Source organism: Corvus moneduloides, chromosome 12 (assembly GCF_009650955.1).
Source record: "Corvus moneduloides isolate bCorMon1 chromosome 12, bCorMon1.pri, whole genome shotgun sequence".
In the NCBI taxonomy this organism is placed as follows: Eukaryota; Metazoa; Chordata; class Aves; order Passeriformes; family Corvidae; genus Corvus; species Corvus moneduloides.
The window spans coordinates 9,064,456-9,082,610 of NC_045487.1; the positions used below are offsets into that span (position 1 = coordinate 9,064,456).

An 18,155-nucleotide genomic window follows, 5' to 3' on the forward strand; every position below is an offset into this window, starting at 1 on the left:
AAATGTGGATATTTCCCAAGTTGGTGGGTTTGTGGATGTTATTCACTAATGAATTCTGAGCTTACACAGAAATGAGTAGAACTGCTCTGCTGGTGAGGCTGTGTATGGCCACTGGCAAAGATTTACTAAACTCCATTGAAAATGAAAAAGAGAGAAAAACATGAGAATAAATAAGTGTAGATGATTGCAGGATGCTGTATTCCGTGCTAGGTAAGCTTTCAGTTCAAGATGCTGTTACTATTTATTATAGTAGGTGTCAGTGTTGCAGTGGAACAGGTACCTAAGTGTTGTCTGTGTTTACCTGTGCAGTCATTCTGATTTCATATTTAAGAATGTTAATCTTTTCCATGAATTTATGCTCTAAAATGTGACTGGCTAATCTTGCTCAGTTGTGAGTCTGTAAGCAGACACCTTTATGTTAGAATAGACTCCCCTTTGATAATTTTTACATCCTGTTATGAACAACAGCTCAGATTGCTATAGCTGAATGATAAAGAATGAATGAGATTTTTTTTTTTTTAGTTCTCCCAACTGATTTTGACTTTTGCAGTTTATTTTCTTCTATGTTGGATGTTGAGTTTTATGCTGAGTGTTTATCTAACCAGGAAAGTTATCTATTAAAAAGATAAAATAGTGGATAAGTATTTTAACTCTAAAACTAGTTATTTTTAGTCAGATTGAATTCCAGATTGACAGTTTGTTTCTTCAAATCCTCTTTTAAAGACTTGATAAACATATTCAGAATGCATACATTTTGTATTTTCATCAGTCATTTGGTCCTTCAAATTGTGTTTTTTTTCTGCTAAAAACTCCTTTTTTGAGTACTGTTGCAGTGCCTTTTATTCTTTTTAAAGTTAGTGTATTGTTCTCTGTTATCAGTTTGATAGCTGTTCTATTAGATGTATAATTTTGAAAAACAATTTTTCTCCCAGGATATTTAGCTGATGAAAATTTCTTCATATTCATTTGCTCTATATAGGCATCAGTGCCTAATACAAGCTTCATTCTTGATAGAATGGTAGCTGGTAAAGTGAACTTCATGTTTCAGCTTTCTGCATTGACAGTTCTTGGGAATAATGAGGTATTCCATAATTCTACAAAATTACTACAAGAATTATATATTTTTCATGTTCACTTGATTGGTAGTGCCTTCATGCTTGTCCACCCAAAAGCTGCAATCCACAAATTACATTTGACATTGGCTTCATTAATCTTGGATGATGCAAAGTCCTTAAAATTCTATTTGAGATTTTTGTTACATTGTGTAATATTTCTGAATTAAATTCACAGTTTTCTGCTTCTCTTTGTTCTCTGTGCTGGGATTCTTGGGTCTCTTACTATGAGTGTGCAACCTGGAAGAAGAGTCAGAGCTCCCAGTTACTAATTTACTGATTTATATGGAGGATTGTGGGGTATGTTTGTTTTTCTGCTTCCATGGCAGCAGACAGACACAGCTGGACTTCTGGGCCTCAGGAAGTTTTTGAGGGAACTTTCAATGTTTTAGTCAGACTGGTAATTTTTATGCTTTGGGGTTTTGTTGTCTGGAGGTTTTTCTTGTTGTTATTGAAAGCAATGTTCATGGCAAATGCACATCAATGTCACCCTGCTCTGTTTGATTTCAAGCTGGGCAAATGTGAGAGTAACACTCTCAGTTCTGCTTCCCCTTTTGAAACATTTGAATATTCCTGTGAGGTTTGAGGAAAGAATCAGGCTGAGAAAAGCCAAAGCCTAAAATTAAAAATCTGTTTCTGCTCTGTAGTTTCTTTCTGTGGAGCTGCACACTTAGGACTGTGAGTTTATCTCACAGTTAAGTCTTATCTGCTTACATCTAAAGGTTAGCACTGTTTTCCTGTTACTCTTGACTTCTTTTTGTACAGCTTTCTAGACATGTGTTGCTAGTAAGCTACACCACATGCTGGGGCTCACAGCTGTTCAGCAATTTTAGATCTGCATCTCTGTTGTGCAGCTCAGTTAGCTTGTTCTCTGCAGTGGTGAGTGCAGATGAGAAGAACAGGGGTTTGGTTTAATAGATCTCCCTGCACCAGTTCTAGGAGTAGGTTCTGGAAGGACAGCCCCATTCCCCAGGGAGGAGTGCAATGACTCAGAACTCTGCCTCTTTGGGTTCTAGTTGTGGTGATTAACACAGACAGTAGGAAATCATTTAAAGCATTTAAGTTTGAAGGCTGTTATTACAGATCTGGAAACCTTGAAGTTAGAGTATTTGAAGAGCGATTGCATAGAATCCCTTTTTACACATAATTTAGATTATAAGTTACTATAAAAATCAGATTTTTTCCCAGTCTTCTGTATTAGAATTTCTAGTTATAAAAGAAACCAAACTCTGGTTCCAGAGGTACCTTTTTTTGAAATCTTTATTTTGGCTTCATAACTTTTCTGTCTATTGTAAAGGATACAAATAAATAACTGTAATCTGTTACTACTAATGGATTTTTATTTTTTTCCTGCAGTTATGGGTTGTGGAGTTTTGGTTGTTTTTGTCTTACAGGAACTTGCCCCTGGCTATTGCAGTATCTATGCCAATTGTGACAGTTATCTATATTATGACCAATATAGCTTACTATACAGTGCTGGATGCTCAAGCTGTTCTCGCTAGTGATGCTGTGGCAGTGGTAAGTTGACCAAGTGTTATGAGTGTTTGAGATTGCTTATAAAATCATTGGTAAGGGTATGAGCAAAAACCAGACTCAATGTTAAGCAACAGCACAACAAAGTTCGTTGGCAAGATTGACTGTACTACTTCTAGGACAGTTAAGGCACACCAAGGAAAAACAAGCAACAACAAAACCAAATACAATCCAGGCAATCAAAACAGAAATTAACTGAGAGCTACCTAGGTGTATATGTGTGTGTGTGTGTGAGTGACAAAAGGATAGCGAGAACAAGGAAAAAAGGAATGCAGCCTAAAAGCTTAACAACACTCAGACACAACAGTATTTTAACTTACGCCTACCTTAAGCTTAAGTTACAGCTTAATGTTAGCAATTTAACAAATGAGTAACACTTAGCAGCACTTATCCTAATTTATGACTTCAAGTCGAAGTTAGCAATTTAACAAAAGAACAACACTAAGTAGCATTTAACTTAGCTTATAACGATAACTTAACCTTACTGACAGGCCTAACTTACTGAGATATCTAAGGCACTTAAACATCTAAGAAAGCCGTATTTCTCCCAGATTTGCTATAGCGTATATGCACGTTTATGCAGCCAGACAGAAGGACTCAGTGCAAACAAGGTACCTGTGAAAAATTCCCCTCAGAGGGCAGTGAAATACTCACTTTGGACGCCTTTGCATCTCCCCAGTGGGTGAAGGGTCAGGCCTCGAGGAGTGAGGTATCAGCCCAGGACTCACTGTTGGCTGATCCTCCAGTTACAGTAAATGTGAGAGTTGGCTGGTTCTGCGAGGCCCTGCTCAGAGGGAGCTGCTCGTCGCAGCCTGCTGCGGTTCCAGGAGAGCTCCAAGGGTCTCCTTTTGGACTGCTGTTTGTAGGGTCACAGGAGAGTGGGCTTTAGTCATAATAATGTCTGGGGCGGCACTTCCCTTGATGGTGTGAGAACAGGAATGTTGTGCTGTTCTGGCAAGAAAAATATTTTCCGAGGCTGTTCATAAGGAGAGCAGTAGCTTGTTAGACAGCAGCAGTTCCTGGGAGCAGATGGTGTTTCTGATAAGCTCGGGAAGACCTGAGCCCAGGTGCTGTTTTTCAAGACTGAGGCCTAAGGAGCATTTTCTCAGATCACAGTGCCTCCTGGAAAGGAGGAGGGGGGAATGCACCACCACATCAAGTGGCATTTTGCTACATTATTGATTTTGCACCTTCTAGGGATGCATTTCATTTCAAGGGATGAAACAGGAAAAATCCCTAGTTTATTTTAATAAACACAGGAGGACAGAACAACTTATCATAAGTATTTTAATCTCACGTAGGAAAGCAGTTAATGAAATCATGTCTAATAATAATAGATTACCAGATCTATTAAAATGAGCACAGATGCATCTTGTTACTGTACTTTGCAAAGTCACTAATTAGACTTGTGCACTTCAAGCTAACTGTAAATTAAGACTCATGAGTACATGGTTGTGTTCCTTTGTGCTGCAGTATTCCAAACATGGAGCAGGGTTGCTCTGAGCTGATGGTTGGTGCAAAGCTTATCTGTAAATGAATGTGTGGCAGCTCAGCCATGACAAAGTTCAGCTTTGTATCTTCTCTTCAGTAACTTATACCACTGTCTTCCCAACACTGTATTCATTCCAAAAACTTTTTAACATTTTGAAATTCATTATTTTTGTGTATGGAAGGAAGTTTGGATCCAGTTAAAAGATCTAAACTTCTTAGAGTAAAAGCTGGTAGAAACATGTTCTGTACTTAAGCTAATAATGAAACAAAAGTAAAGGGTTGGGTTTTTCTTTTGCCCTGTAACTAGTGAATTAATGGGATTGTTCTGGGTACTTCATATACTTTAAAGTTGAAACTTGGGAAAATTTAATCTTTTTGGGTATTTAAATCAGAGGAAAAGAAATAATGCCTTGCCTCCCTTTTAGATTCCCAATTGGCTTCTAAAATATAAGTAGTTAGACAACGGATAGAGCGTTTTAAATACATCAAAATGAAGGAAGTATTTTCTCTGTTCCCACAGAGGATTACTGGGATTAAAAACCAGCTTAGTAAACCAGGAAACTCTTGTTTCAGATACATGGGCAAATGGTCCTGCAAAAGCTCTGACTTAACTTTATTTCAGACTGCAGAAATATTTGTATTTAGTGTAAGATTTCAAAGTAGTTTATGGTAAATGTGGGCCGTAACTTGTTATTTCAAATTAATTATAGAAATGTTTATTTCAAAATGTATTGAAAGTAAATAATAATTCTTTACTAATATATAAATAATAATTCTTTTAGCAGGAATACACAAATACAGAATTGTCATGAAATGTATTGGGAAAAACTTCCTAAAACATCTCAGAATGAGACAAAACAAGGATAGAAAATAAACATATGCTAAGGGGTAATTGATTTCTATTGTGGACTGTAGTATCCCATATAAAGTACCGTCCAGTGACTGATAATGGAATTATTAATACTTGTCTGGTAGTTACTTAATCCAGACAAACCTAAAAGCCATTACACAGTCCACTGTCTGTCCTGATTTCTGTAAAGCAACACAGGTTTTTCCCTAACAAAATCTGGAAAATACGCTCCTTTGACAGCAGTGAAATTCTCCAATCCAGCCTATCCTCTAAGAGCATTCTGTGCTTGCTCTACTGCTCCTGCTCCTTGTCCTCGCAAAGGTTTATACAGCTGGATGGCGAATGGGATCAGGAAAAGTGACCCACCCTGGGAGACTGGGACAGTGATTCCCTGGGGGCCTGCCCAATCCATGCCCCTGAACACAGCAAGTGACAGCATTGCAGCAGCAATTGGTGGCCAGATAAAGGAGGGCTGGTGAATGCCTGAACCTTACTGCACATGTGAAACCCAGGCCTAAATTTTTATGATTTTATATATACTTCATTTAGTTGTTCTTTGAGATCGTTTTTTTACCAAGAGTATGTATTTATCTTTGAGTCCATGTATACGTTTATGTATATATACACGCAACTTTCCATGAAATTGTAATACTCAGAACGGGACAGATCAGGTTTTCCTCTCTACTGTAGGATGTATCTGAACATGGAGGAGAAAAAAGGAAGACTTAAAAATGATGTAAAGTCCTTAGTCAATCTAATCACATGCAGAGATACTGAGTGACCGGGAAAAGAATGAAAAAATATGTTTTTGAGTTCCAAAGTTATTTTAGATGTTTTATTTCTTGGGCTAATTTTAATGGAACTCGAAGAATGTCGGAGATTTTTGGAAATCTAAACATTAAGTTTTTACTCTATCTCAGGTTTGTCAAATACCTGAATTTAAAAGCCGAACTCATGTTCTATCTAAAGGAATTTTTGCTGAGATGTCTCATCAGCTGGCAAACAATGCTTTTCTGATTGCTACTATTTCCATCCCTTTTAGAATGATTAGGTGAAGGTGCAGCTGAAGTTTAATACTTAACGCATGAGCTATTGAAGATTCCTTCTCACTGATGTGAACAATTGCCCAGTTTTATGAAACTGACTTTAAACTTGATCTACTAAGACATTAGCAAATAGTGTGGGCCTCTGGAAGGATGTTTGTAGAATGGAGGAGTTGACGCTGAGGACCTGACTCGTGCATGACATGTACTTTGCACTACTCTGTGTGGTTGGGTCGCAGTAGGGAGTGCAGCACGTGTGCTCTTGTAGCTAATCTTCTAATTTAGCCTGTTCTTAAAGGGGAGCTCCTTTTAGTGCTGAAGCTAAACAATGTGAACCAAAAAGCAGTAAGTGGCAGTAATTTGGAGAATTGCTTCAAAAGTGCACTTGCAGTTCAAATTCAAATACTTGATTCAGGGGGAGGGGGGAAGAGCCAGTGGCTGTATTTGAAAACCCTCCTATAATACGAAAATGTAAGAATCTTTATGGTGAAATTTCTCTGGGTGGTGAAAGAGAGTTTTATCCTCAATGGAATATGTAAGAGGACTTAGGGCATTGTATTCTGGGGATGAATGAAAAAAGGAAGTGAGAATTAAGCTATTGAAAAAAATTAATCTGATGAAAATGAGCCACTTTCACCTGCTCACATATTCTACACGTGATACAAGACACAGATTACTTATTGCCCTTTATGTAGTTGGTGAAAGTTGATGTAGGGCGAAAATTGTATTAATGAATTTTTGAAGAAACATGGTAGTAATATTGCTGCATTTTAGTCTTTGGTGTAGTCAAGTAGCAGTTACATTTAATCTTCTTTGTTGCTCCCTTGGGAGGGAATGGAGTATCTTTATACTCTTCAGGGAAGAGGCTTTGAGCTGTAAAGGGGTGGGGTGAAGGTATTTCCGGCTTTTGAATGGATTAAGGGAAGGAAGTATGAGTGTATCTTTCCACGTCACCTCGTGTACTGTTTTTCTTGGTGGCTGTGAGGCAAAAGAAATCATACCAAGGGATTGTATGGGGAAAAACATGATAAAATGTCCTCCTTTTACATCATAATTGCCTTCATTGTAGTATAGTCCCAGTGTTGGGCTAAGACGCTGAAGTTTTAAAGCTTTTTTATTGAAGAAATTCAAGTGGTACAATAACAGCTCGCTTAAAAGTTCTGAAAATGCTCTTCAGATGATTGCTGATCATCTCAAATCACTCACTTTTTCAATGATTCCTGTCAGAGTTTCACAGTTGACTTCTGTTTTACCTCCTTATGCAAACCAACACAGCCTTTACTGTTAAGTGTTACACATATGAAAGTTACTGCAGCTGGCTCCACAAGCACTTTCTGGGCTGTTTTATCTCCTCTAACAGGAAACATACTGGCTGCCAGTGCACAGCTCATTACCTGCTTCCTGTGTTTGGTCATGTCTGTGGGTTTTGATTGAGTTCATATGATAGCTGGTATTTGTCAACTTGCTTCTTTTACTTGGAAGAGCTAAAAATGCTTGAAGCAAATAGTTGTTTGTCCCGCATAGCCAGCTGTCATCTTTCTTGGAGCTGTACAACTTTGTCAGTAAACTGGGGATAAAGAGGATGACTTCAGTTGCATCTTTGAATATCATCTCATGAGTCCAGTGTAGATCAATCAATTCACCCTCTCTCATATTCGAGAGCAGGCTTGCTTTGCTTTGCCATGCTCCCTCAATGAGCTGGAATGTGGGAGGCTGTGTGTTTTATAGTTTAATAAATGTTGAATTACTTTTTTCTAACTGAATTCAGGCTGAATTTTAAAAATTTTTCTTAGACCTTTTGGATATTACTTCTCTTCCTTCATTGACTTCACTGGCTTCTTTTCTGAAGAGGAAAATCTGTTTGTCCTTAGCCATCAGTGTCATGTTCCTCTCCTTTGCTTGCACTGGCACTTCCCCAGTAAGGTTTCTTTGGATGAAGTGCACATTCCATACCTTACAACTGAAGAACTCTTTGTTAGGGACAGGCAGTTGCTTTTAGAGGGGAGCTGTGTAGTAAGCTATTTGCCTTCTTTCTTGGAGCTAACTGTAATTCACTGCCAATGCAGCACTCCCAATGCCAGTTACATGGAAGTTCTCTGGCTTTGGAATTCAAGCTGAAAAGCTGAGCTGAACTTGAAAGAGTGCTGTGTAATATTTTCAATAAGAGATAGGTAAGAGACTTGGAAAACACTGAACCCTTGTTCTACAGCTAGCTGTTAGAGATGCTAAGAACAGGATAAACACCTGAGAAGGTTTAGATCAAATATCTTCAGTACTTCCATGAGAATATAAATGGAACTGTTTTACTGTTGGAGCTGACATCAGAAATTTTACTGTGGACTGGACAGAAGAGACATCTTACATGCATGTAGGAATGCAATATATTAATGCAGCAGAGTAGTGCTGGTTCTCTTACCATAAAATTGTATTTAGTGACCTAAAAATGAAGAGGGAATTTTGTGCTGGACCTTGCACTGCACTGGTACCTTTTTCTCTGAGTCAAGGTGTTGCCGGTAATACGAGGAGAGCATTATGTCTGTTTGAGTAGAATCGATCAACAGCATGGTAATTGAAACAAGAATTACAGGAAACACTAACATTTAAATTGTTTTCTTTTGCACCTTTACCATTTTCTGGGTTTGACTGAGGTGCACTCTTTCTTTTCTTTAATATATGTGCCATTAAATCTAATTTGGTCAATGAGGAGAGATGTCATACAGTATCCTGACAATGTAATCTATGGCAGTGGGAGAAAACTTCTTCTGCTCAGGGTCTTTTTTTGCATGTGCAGCTTCCTGATTGCCATAAATCAGAGTTTGTTTCTGTTAACAAATAACACCTTGGAGACCTCAGAAGCTCAAAATTAAGAAAACACACTGTAGTTCTGACTGCCAGATCTTCCTGTGATGTGTGAACGTATTTACACTTTGCCTCAAGAGAAATGTCAAAGCAGAATTAATTGTGTTTCCAAAACACTAGTCAGATTGCTCATATATATATTAATCCCCTTACTGCTCTGTATGATTTTCAGGGTAAGCATGTTACAGAACTGAGCCTGGAAAAGCTCCTGGGCAATGGGATCTTGAAAAGAGTTTCACGAAGAGGTTCCGTAGATGCCTTTTAAACTCTCCTAATAGAAACGCATCATAAGCTTTGGGTATTTTTTTGGTGTTTCTTATTCATGTTAGGCTACACATGAGTGTAGCCTAAAATTCTCTTTGCATTTGTCCCTCCAATCAATACTGTTTGGTGCTTTGCCAGCCCAGCATGTGCTTGTAGCTCCATACGTTCTCAGTGTAGTCTGACATTTCTTGTGTGCCTCTAAGTGCACTTCTTGTGTGCAGCTAAGTGTGATGAAGCAGTTCTCATCTTGTGATTTGTAACATAAATGTGGGTCTTGCTGCTCATCTGTGTGCCTGAATTACTGAGTGTGAGGCAGTATTCCATGTATTTTGTTGTGACAGCTCTTGATGCGGGGGATTTCTGCTGCTTTTAGTTCAACCTGTTTGTATAGAACTGTTGTTTGGACCTTTAAAAGGACAAAAAAGTGTTCCTGCAAACCATTCACAAGTTTCCAGCTGATGATCATGAGATCAAACTAACCCAAGACAAAAATAAAATTTAATCAGTCATTCATCCCTTGAAACAAAGCTGTAATTCAGTTTTTGACCATTCTTCTGGGAGTAATGTAACATTTTAGTCATGATGCAATAAGGGCAGTTCAGCTGAGAAGTGCACAGCTGGAAGCCTCTTCCTTCATTGTTATTCCCCGATGATGGTTTGAAAAAAAAAAAAAATTGAAACTAAGGAGAACAATTCTAGGTGCATGTCCTACAGTGTGCATGTACCTGTGTATACCTTACATACCCAATGGATGGGAGGGCATAAAAGAACTTTATCCTTAATTGCAAGTGTTAAATCAGCAATTCTCTGAATTCTGTTTCCAAGCTGTTGGAAGCAGTTACAATTCAAGTCTGGACTACAGGATTTTTCAGGCTATAGCAGAGATGACAATTTAATCTCTTAATCCTTCTTGCTCTTTAGACTTTCTCAGAAGAATCCTGAGATGATATCCATCCCCATAGTGGTGGCTTTCTCCTGTTATGGTGGACTAAATGTTTCTGCTTATAGCTGCCTCCAGGTAGGCTCCTCTGTCATCTTCCACATACCTTTGTGAATGCTCCATTCTTTCCTCCATTGCCAGCTCATTTGTTTTTATAAATGGACTTCACAACTCCCAGAAGTAGTGGTAGTTAAAGTGGAACTGGTGAGGAGCTCAACTCAGAGGTCTGTCTCATTTGTGGAGGATTCCTGATTGCGCAATTGTGGTTTTAGCAGAAAGCAGCCACTAACTCTTCTCCTTTTCCCTCCCTGCTTCCCTTCTTGGTGCAATGCACTCAGTGTGCATGCTTGATAACTTGATTTCATGTTGTGCTTTTCTCTGCCCTGCCCTCTTATGGAAAATAATCCTCTGATATGCACACAGTGAATGTTTATTGTTGCTGCTTTTACTTACACTTCAGTAACTCTTTCAGCAAGAAACACTGTGGAGATCTTTGGGTTTGTCTTTGTTCACAGGAGATTATAGCTGAGCTTTAGAGAAGACATTTCTTGGCATCTGTTGAAAGGAGAGTGTTGAAAGATTTATAAATTTGTACTCAAGTGTCTGAGTAATGAACTTGGCTGATTTTTGTTGTAAATGAGGGTGAAACCCTGTCAGAAAACACCTGCCTAAAGGCAGGTGGGTCATTATGTGTCATGTTAAGCTGGTCGATACCAATAGAAAGATGAGCCAAACTTTAGGTACCTTTCAACTTTGTTTTGCTGAAAGATCATTTTGCAGGCAGATCTACTTGGCAAACCAAGCAGTACTCTTTTTTAGATGATTGTCAGTTAAAATAGTCTTACGCATTACCTCACCTCAAGTTTACCTCTTGAAGTTTCTCCACCCTTTTCTCTGTCAGGAATCCCAACTACAGCATTAGAAAGTACATTGGAAATGACAGGGTTCAGTAGAGGTTGTCACTACTCTTACCTTTTGAAGAGTCTGACTTTTACATATCTAGGGAAATTACTTATTTAGGCTTTGAGCTGGATCAACAGTTGATGTAGAACATAGCCTGCATCCTGAATACATTGAATCTGTAGCATTTTGATCTGTATATAATTTGTGGTTTTTACTGCTCAGAGGAATGATTGCTGTTTTCCAAGATGTGTGAAACAACATTAGCATATCTTAGAAAAACTGGATATAGATTACAGGATGGAAATAGCTTTGAGTTAGTCCTGCACCTGTCATTCACACTGGCCCATTACCAAATTTTTCAAAAGGAAATGGAAAATGCATGCAAAGAACATCTTTGGGGGAGAGGGGGGGATTTCTCCAAATGACATGTTAGCTAATTTGCATCCTTCAGCATAAGATTACATTCATAGGTTTTCTCTCTCTTCTTTAGCTTCAGATGTTAATATTATTTATCTAAATACTTATCCTTCAAGCAATTTTACTTAACATCTTAGTTCTCTAACATCTTGTTCTGTATCTTAACTTCATATATTAAAACAAAAAATCCTCCAGGAGTTTTGTGTCTAGTAATTTCCTTTGCTGTTTGGCTTCAGAAATCGGCAATTCAGGTTCAAATATTCCTTTAAAATATTACAACAATTGCTTATTAGAATTTTCATCTTGTCCTCGTTCTGGAAGAGTTATCTTAATTCATTGACTGGATCATAATAAATGACATTCTGCTTCAGGAGACTGGGTTTCTCTTTGAAGCTGCATTTAGATGCAATAGGGATCTGAGAGAAGCACTTTCGGTTCTAGGAATTATTTATTCTTGAGCAGCAGAAATCTTTTATATACAATAATGTAAATGATTTGTTGCAGTTTCAGTTGGCTGAAAATGCATTCCATGGTAATCCATGGTATACAGAACACGTTTCTTATGGCATGGTCTTCTGCTAAACTGATGTTCTGATTTCAGCATGAAATAGAATATGTCTATGGACTAGTTCTTTTATACTTTTCTCATGTTATTTTTTATGATATCTGTAGGAATCTGTGTGAATTTTTCCACCCCTGTGTTGAATGCTCCATTTTGAAGGAAGCCATGCTAAGATGGATAAACTAAAAGAGCTCTGGAAGAGAGGTGCCTTTCCGAGAACCAGAGTGACACAGCTGATGCATTGACTTTGAGCCTTTAGGCAGAGTTCCATTGAAGTGACTATTTGGTTTTGCATTGTCCTTCAGCAGCAGGAAACCGTGTCTGCCTTTGAGGCTCAACTAAATTACACAAAAGGATGGAATACATTCTGCTTTTTAGTATTAATGATGGTACACAGCAGAGTTGGATTCTGAGCTGTAACCTGGATAATGTGCTGGACAAAGCACTTTTTCAATGCAGACAAAGAACAGGAAACTATATCTGGCCAAGCTTTGGTTTTCTCAGCATCTTGTGGTTTAAAGATTGACATTATATACAGGGCTTTGTCCCATGAAAATCCAACCCTCATATAACAAAAAAACCCCCAAACCAACTATATTAAGTCTTTCAGGCTTTTTTGACCTGCGAGAACATTAGGAAAACAGATCATAATGCACTGCTATTGATGATCTGAAAGGTTCCTGGAGTAATTAAATCAAAATTTGACCACTTAAATTGAGATAACTTCATATGGTACAGATAAAGTCCAGTTCTGAATGTTAATCATCTTTGATTGAGCTCCTTAGCTCTTAAGTGTAATGATGAAGACCAGTGCTTTGAAGCGGAGTATTTCCGCTGTCGATCTTACTGTGTCCCGCAGCCATAGGGAGGAGGAGGAGAGAAGATCCAGCAGGCAGGAATTGTACAGCAAGATTGATTTATTTAATTATTTTACAAACTCTTTTATAAACTTTTTCTTCATAGTCTGGTTGGACAAAGGATTAGCCACGCCTTGGGGGTGATTGGTTAAAATCCTAAAACATCCATTGTCAAAATATTCTTCTACTGTACCATAAACATAGTTCTACAAGGTTGCAGGTGTGCTTAGTTTACAGAACTTCTGCTGTTATCTTCCAGGAGAGAGAAAAGTATCCCACGGTTTAGAAGAAGCAGGAAAATTCCTTGCTAACAGCATTTTTGTATCCACAGGGGAGGCCAAGGGCAGTGTGTTTAAAAATACTAAAATACTAAAATCTGGAGAAAATTTTTATAGTAGACAAAAGTGCAGAAAGCTGAACTACTATATATGCTTTTTATGTCTGAGGATCTTGAAATTGTTAAAGCAAGAGAGAGATAAGAAAGCTATTTAGAGAAAGGTTCATGAAAAGGATTAGATTACTGCTACTTGCTAAGGTGTAAAATACTCAAATCTTTGGTGTTTGTTTGAATACTACTTATACATGAGTGTGTACCTGTTTCCATAGTAGTGACTTCATGCTGTCTAATGTAGACACGATTCTTTTGCTACCATGACTGTTGGTTTGCTTCTGTAAAAGAAATCGTGGAAGTGATTCAGTTTCCTGTAGGTAAGATTGGGATGGGTAGGAAGGCTTCCTCCACCCATGTCCTCTGAACACAGCACGAGGGGATTTCTGCCTAACTTCACGCTAAAGCTAACGTCCAGATACGTGCAGTGCTCAGACCAAGATGGGAGGTAGAATACCGTGGTGGCCGATTAGCCTGTGGCACAAGGGACACAGAGAGCTCTTGGTAAGACAGGCTCTGGTGTTAGAGACTTATGATCGTGATGAGGGAAAGAAGTTTCTCTTAGGATGCTTGTTCTATTATGGTAATGTAGCCCAGTTTGGCTTCTCCGGTTAGCTGTTAGCTTCTACCTCTCGTCACTCCCCCAGAGCTTCCCCACTGGTTTCCGTTCCCTCGTCCTGCCTTTTCCCTGCCCCGGATAAAACCTCTGAGTTTGGCATTGTTCCGCCTTTGCCTCTGGAGCCTTTCACAGTGGGGAAGCAATAACCTGCTCCTGTGGAATGCCACGCAAAGACCCTTCCCATCTCTTTTGTCACCAGCTTTATACTGAAGCTAGCCGTGCGTTTGTGCGTGCGCACGCGTGAGCCCACAGAGCCGGACAGAGACAGTAATAGAATACCTATCAGTCTGCGTGAATTAAATTTCTTCATTTTTCAAATGTGTTGTCTGATATTCTAAGTCTCCCACCCTTTTTTTCAACATCCAGGAGGCTGAACAGAATAGACCAGGACAGTATATTGCAAATTATTACCCATTTTTGTTTTAGACCTAAGATTGCTGGCAATCAGTGGCTCTTACCACTTGCTGTGAAACTTTGATGCTCATGACTTCTTGGTTTCAGAGCTCTACCATGGGCAGTCCCCACAGTTGCTTGCAGTATTGTCTAGCAACATTAACAATTGAGCAAGTGATAAGATCACTTGCTTTGTCATTTGCCAGGTTGTGAGAGTAGAGCCCAGAGGCCGGTGGAGCTAAAGGAAAAGATGATGTTGCTTAGGAAACTGCAAAAGAAGGAAAATAAAATAGATTCCTAGAATAGTATCTCTGAACAGTAGGTGTTATGTTGGCTGTGGTTATCCACTGCAATATGGCAGTTCTCTGGTTAGGTAATATTTTTAGTAATCCAAAGAATGTTCACTTAAGTTCTGTAGGTCAGTTAGATAATAAAATATATTAGAATTGGTATAGGATTGGTAAGGAAATTCTCAAAACATTTTGGTTTTCTTTGTGAGCATTATTTTTGTGACCAGAAGATATGACTTCAGATGCTTGGCTAAAGAAGTTTGTGCTTATTTAGAATCCATAAATAAATAAGAAGACTGTGTGATTCTTTGCACTGCATTATGGACTGTCCTTACTATATTACTGTTTTTCCATACAAAATGTATTCCAAAGCTCTGATGTCACTGTTTTACATATTCTTTTTTGCAGATATTTTCATGTTTCCTTTTCTCTTCCCTTTCATCAGACATTTGCAGACCAGGTATTTGGTATCTTCAGCTGGACAATTCCCATTGCTGTAGCCTTTTCTTGTTTTGGTGGACTTAATGCTTCAATTCTAGCATCATCAAGGTATCTCTTTCAGTTTGACAAATGTTCATAAGTCTTTTTACATGTTACTGTTATGCTGATCTATTATAAGAGTGGCAAAAATAGTTTTTTAGCTGAACCTATAATGAATAACCACAATAAACAACAGATCTAAATAAACCTCTGTGTGTATGTGTGTACATACACTCTTAACACTGCTTTGTTTCCCCAAAACATTCCTGAGTGTATGCAGAGCATAATTAAAGATAAAATTAATTTTGTCTGTATGCTGATTATTTGCTGATTATTATCTTCCATTTTACTTGATAGAATAATTCTAGCAAGTTTTTGTTTTCAAATGTATTTACTGACCTTTTAAGAATCAGTATTTTAAAACTTTGTACTTGGAAAAACCCTAAAAAACTTGCTACTGCTATGAAGCTGCAATTGGAAAGCTCAGGATACAGTGTAGAACCTTTTCTTTGAGCACTGACCGTGGATATAACTAGCAAAAGTTTTAAATAGCTTTATTCAGGCGTTTTAAGATTATTCCTGTCCATTGAATGAATTTGCAATGCCTCTGTATTGAGAAGAAATATGATCATTTGGTGAAGCAGTCAACATAGAACAGTTGGTAATAAAATTGTGTGTTTGTTTTTTGAGCATGTGGTTGAGTGATGTAATTTTAGGGCCCTGACAGTCTCTTCTGCTTGGCATTGAAAACTATTCTTCCCTAAGCTGGAATGTTTTCAGTGCTAGCTTTTAGAATTTTGTGAAACAATAGAAATTTGTTTCAGTTACTTAGATGTTGTCTGTTTTACCTGCAATATGACTTTTTAAAAATTGTTGTTAACAGCATGTTTCTAAAAGCTTATATATCTTTCAGTGGTTGTTGTACAGTACATTTTTATAAGAAGGGTTGAATCCAGGTTCCAGTTTTAAGGGTGGAAATTCAGTGGTGTACATATTTATTTTGACTCGTGTTATTTTTTGATTTTTTGTAATATATTCTCTCTTGCCTGTGGTCTCAACATGTGTTTTCTTACTGCTTTTTTTCAGGCTATTTTTTGTAGGATCTCGGGAAGGTCATCTTCCTGATCTGTTGTCTATGATCCACATAGAGAGGTTCACACCTGTGCCAGCACTGCTCTTCAATGCAAGTTGTTATTGCTTTTCTTTTCAACTGATTAGATGGGACAAACAGCACAGCTTCCCTCAAAATGGAGCTTCAAGACAGGGCTAGAAAAATGTACACACATATATATGTATAAAAAATAACATGAGAAAAGTATAAAAGAAGTAATCCATGTACGTATTCTATTTCATGCTGAAATCAGAACATCAATTTAAGCAGAAGACATGTCATAAGAAATGTGTTCTGTATACCATGGATTACCATGGATTGCATTTTCAGCCAACTGAAACTGCAACTAATAATTGACATATTGTGTATAAAAGATTTCTGCTGCTCAAGAATAAATAATTCCTAGAACCCAAAGTGCTTCTCTCAGATCCTTATTGCATTTAAATGCAGCTCTGAGAAACCCAGTCCCCCAAAGCAGAATGTAATTTATTATGATACAGTCAATGAATTAAGACAATCTTTTCAGAACAAGAATATGAATTATTTAGAGGAAAACTTTAAAAAATTCACAAGAGACAACTTAAAATATACTGTCATCAAGGTGATTGCTGAGAGAGTGATTTTTTGAGGCATAACCAAGGAGTATAAGGTGTTAAAGGCAAAAAGAAGCATAAAGAGTAAGTTTCAAACTTTTGGGTTTAGATTCTCAATCCTGTTTTTTTTCTGTCAGTGTTTTATGACCCTTATTTACCTGGCTGTGGAAGATGTCTTCCAGCTTATCAATTACTTCAGCTTCAGTTACTGGTTTTTTGTTGGTCTGTCTATTGCTGGGCAGTTATATCTACGTTGGAAAGAACCAGATCGGCCCCGACCTCTTAAGGTAATACTTACTACACAATTGTTTAAAATCCCTGCCTCCATATAATCTAAAAGTACTGTCTAAAATCTGGACCATACATGTTAAGTCTAAAGGTTACAAATTGATCAGAACATAAAGCATGGTTTCCATTTGATGTTGTACCATGAAAGTTAGCTTCTCTGCTAGGTAAGAATAAGAGGTTGTTGTATCAGTATACTCTATTATTATATGCTAGTTCAATCAGTATTCCTCCTGTCTGCTCACTGGGGAATGTTTCAATAGCTTAACATACTAGTTAGCCTTTTATTTAGCAGGAGAAATCTCTGATTGGGAATGCTCAAGTTAAGTAACTCTGTGGACCACATTTAGCTCTGATGATATGTGATCCTCTAATAACCTTCTTATACTTTAAGTTGATACTGTACTCAAAAAAGTCAGTAATTCTTGTTTCCCAAGTGTTACTGGTTTTGTCTAAAAACACTTCATGCCCTATGCACTTTGTTTCAGCACAGCAGTTACCATACTTGATTACTTCTGCAATTTTTAGCAACAGTTCTGTTAAGAATAATTCTGTGATTTCCTTATGGTCCTAAATAGCCAAATATATGAGAGGAAGAGCAGATAATTTCACAAAGTGGGTTTCAGAGAGAAAAATCTGTATCATAATGTTTGTAACTCTAGACAATGAATATTTCATTAACGTTGTGTTCTGTTTTTTCTGTCTGCAGCTGAGCCTGGCTTTCCCAATAATATTCTGTATATGCACAGTATTTCTGGTGGTAGTGCCACTCTATAGTGACTTTGTAAATTCACTGATTGGAATTGCCATTGCTTTATCTGGAATTCCATTCTTTTTCTTGGGAGTCTATTTACCTGCATCAAGGAGACCAAAATTTATAAACAAGCTTATAGGTAAGTTTCTTTGTTAGCTGGAGACCTTGTTAGGAAAGGGGAAAAGCAAATTGCTGACTCTTGGTCTGTTGATGGATAGGGTTGTGGTGGGCTGACCCCACCCATGTAGCCGCTGGCTCACCAGCACCCCCAGCAGCATGAGGGACAGAACAGGAAGAGCAAACGTGGAAAGACCTGTTGGTCAAGTCAAAGACAGTTTAGTAAGTGAAAAGGGAAAAAACCCTGCTGCTTTTAAAAGCAATCAATCACTGACCCATCCCACAAGCAGTCCA

At 38.0% G+C, this 18,155-nt stretch overlaps 1 protein-coding gene across 5 annotated transcripts in view; it reads left to right on the forward strand.

Annotated features, from left to right (window-relative positions):
• Positions 1-18,155, forward strand: part of SLC7A6 (solute carrier family 7 member 6) — a 32,077-nt gene that overhangs the window by 12,181 nt on the left and 1,741 nt on the right. For 3 of the 5 annotated variants that reach the window (XM_032122144.1, XM_032122146.1, XM_032122147.1), the window contains 5 exons: positions 2,507-2,630; positions 14,967-15,070; positions 16,088-16,184; positions 16,843-16,992; positions 17,700-17,883. In XM_032122144.1, the coding sequence (XP_031978035.1) occupies positions 2,507-2,630; positions 14,967-15,070; positions 16,088-16,184; positions 16,843-16,992; positions 17,700-17,883 (659 nt within the window). Of the gene's footprint in view, positions 1-2,506; positions 2,631-10,073; positions 10,171-14,966; positions 15,071-16,087; positions 16,185-16,842; positions 16,993-17,699; positions 17,884-18,155 lie in introns of all 5 variants that reach the window. The other 2 variants (XM_032122148.1, XM_032122149.1) reach the window with 2 other exon arrangements.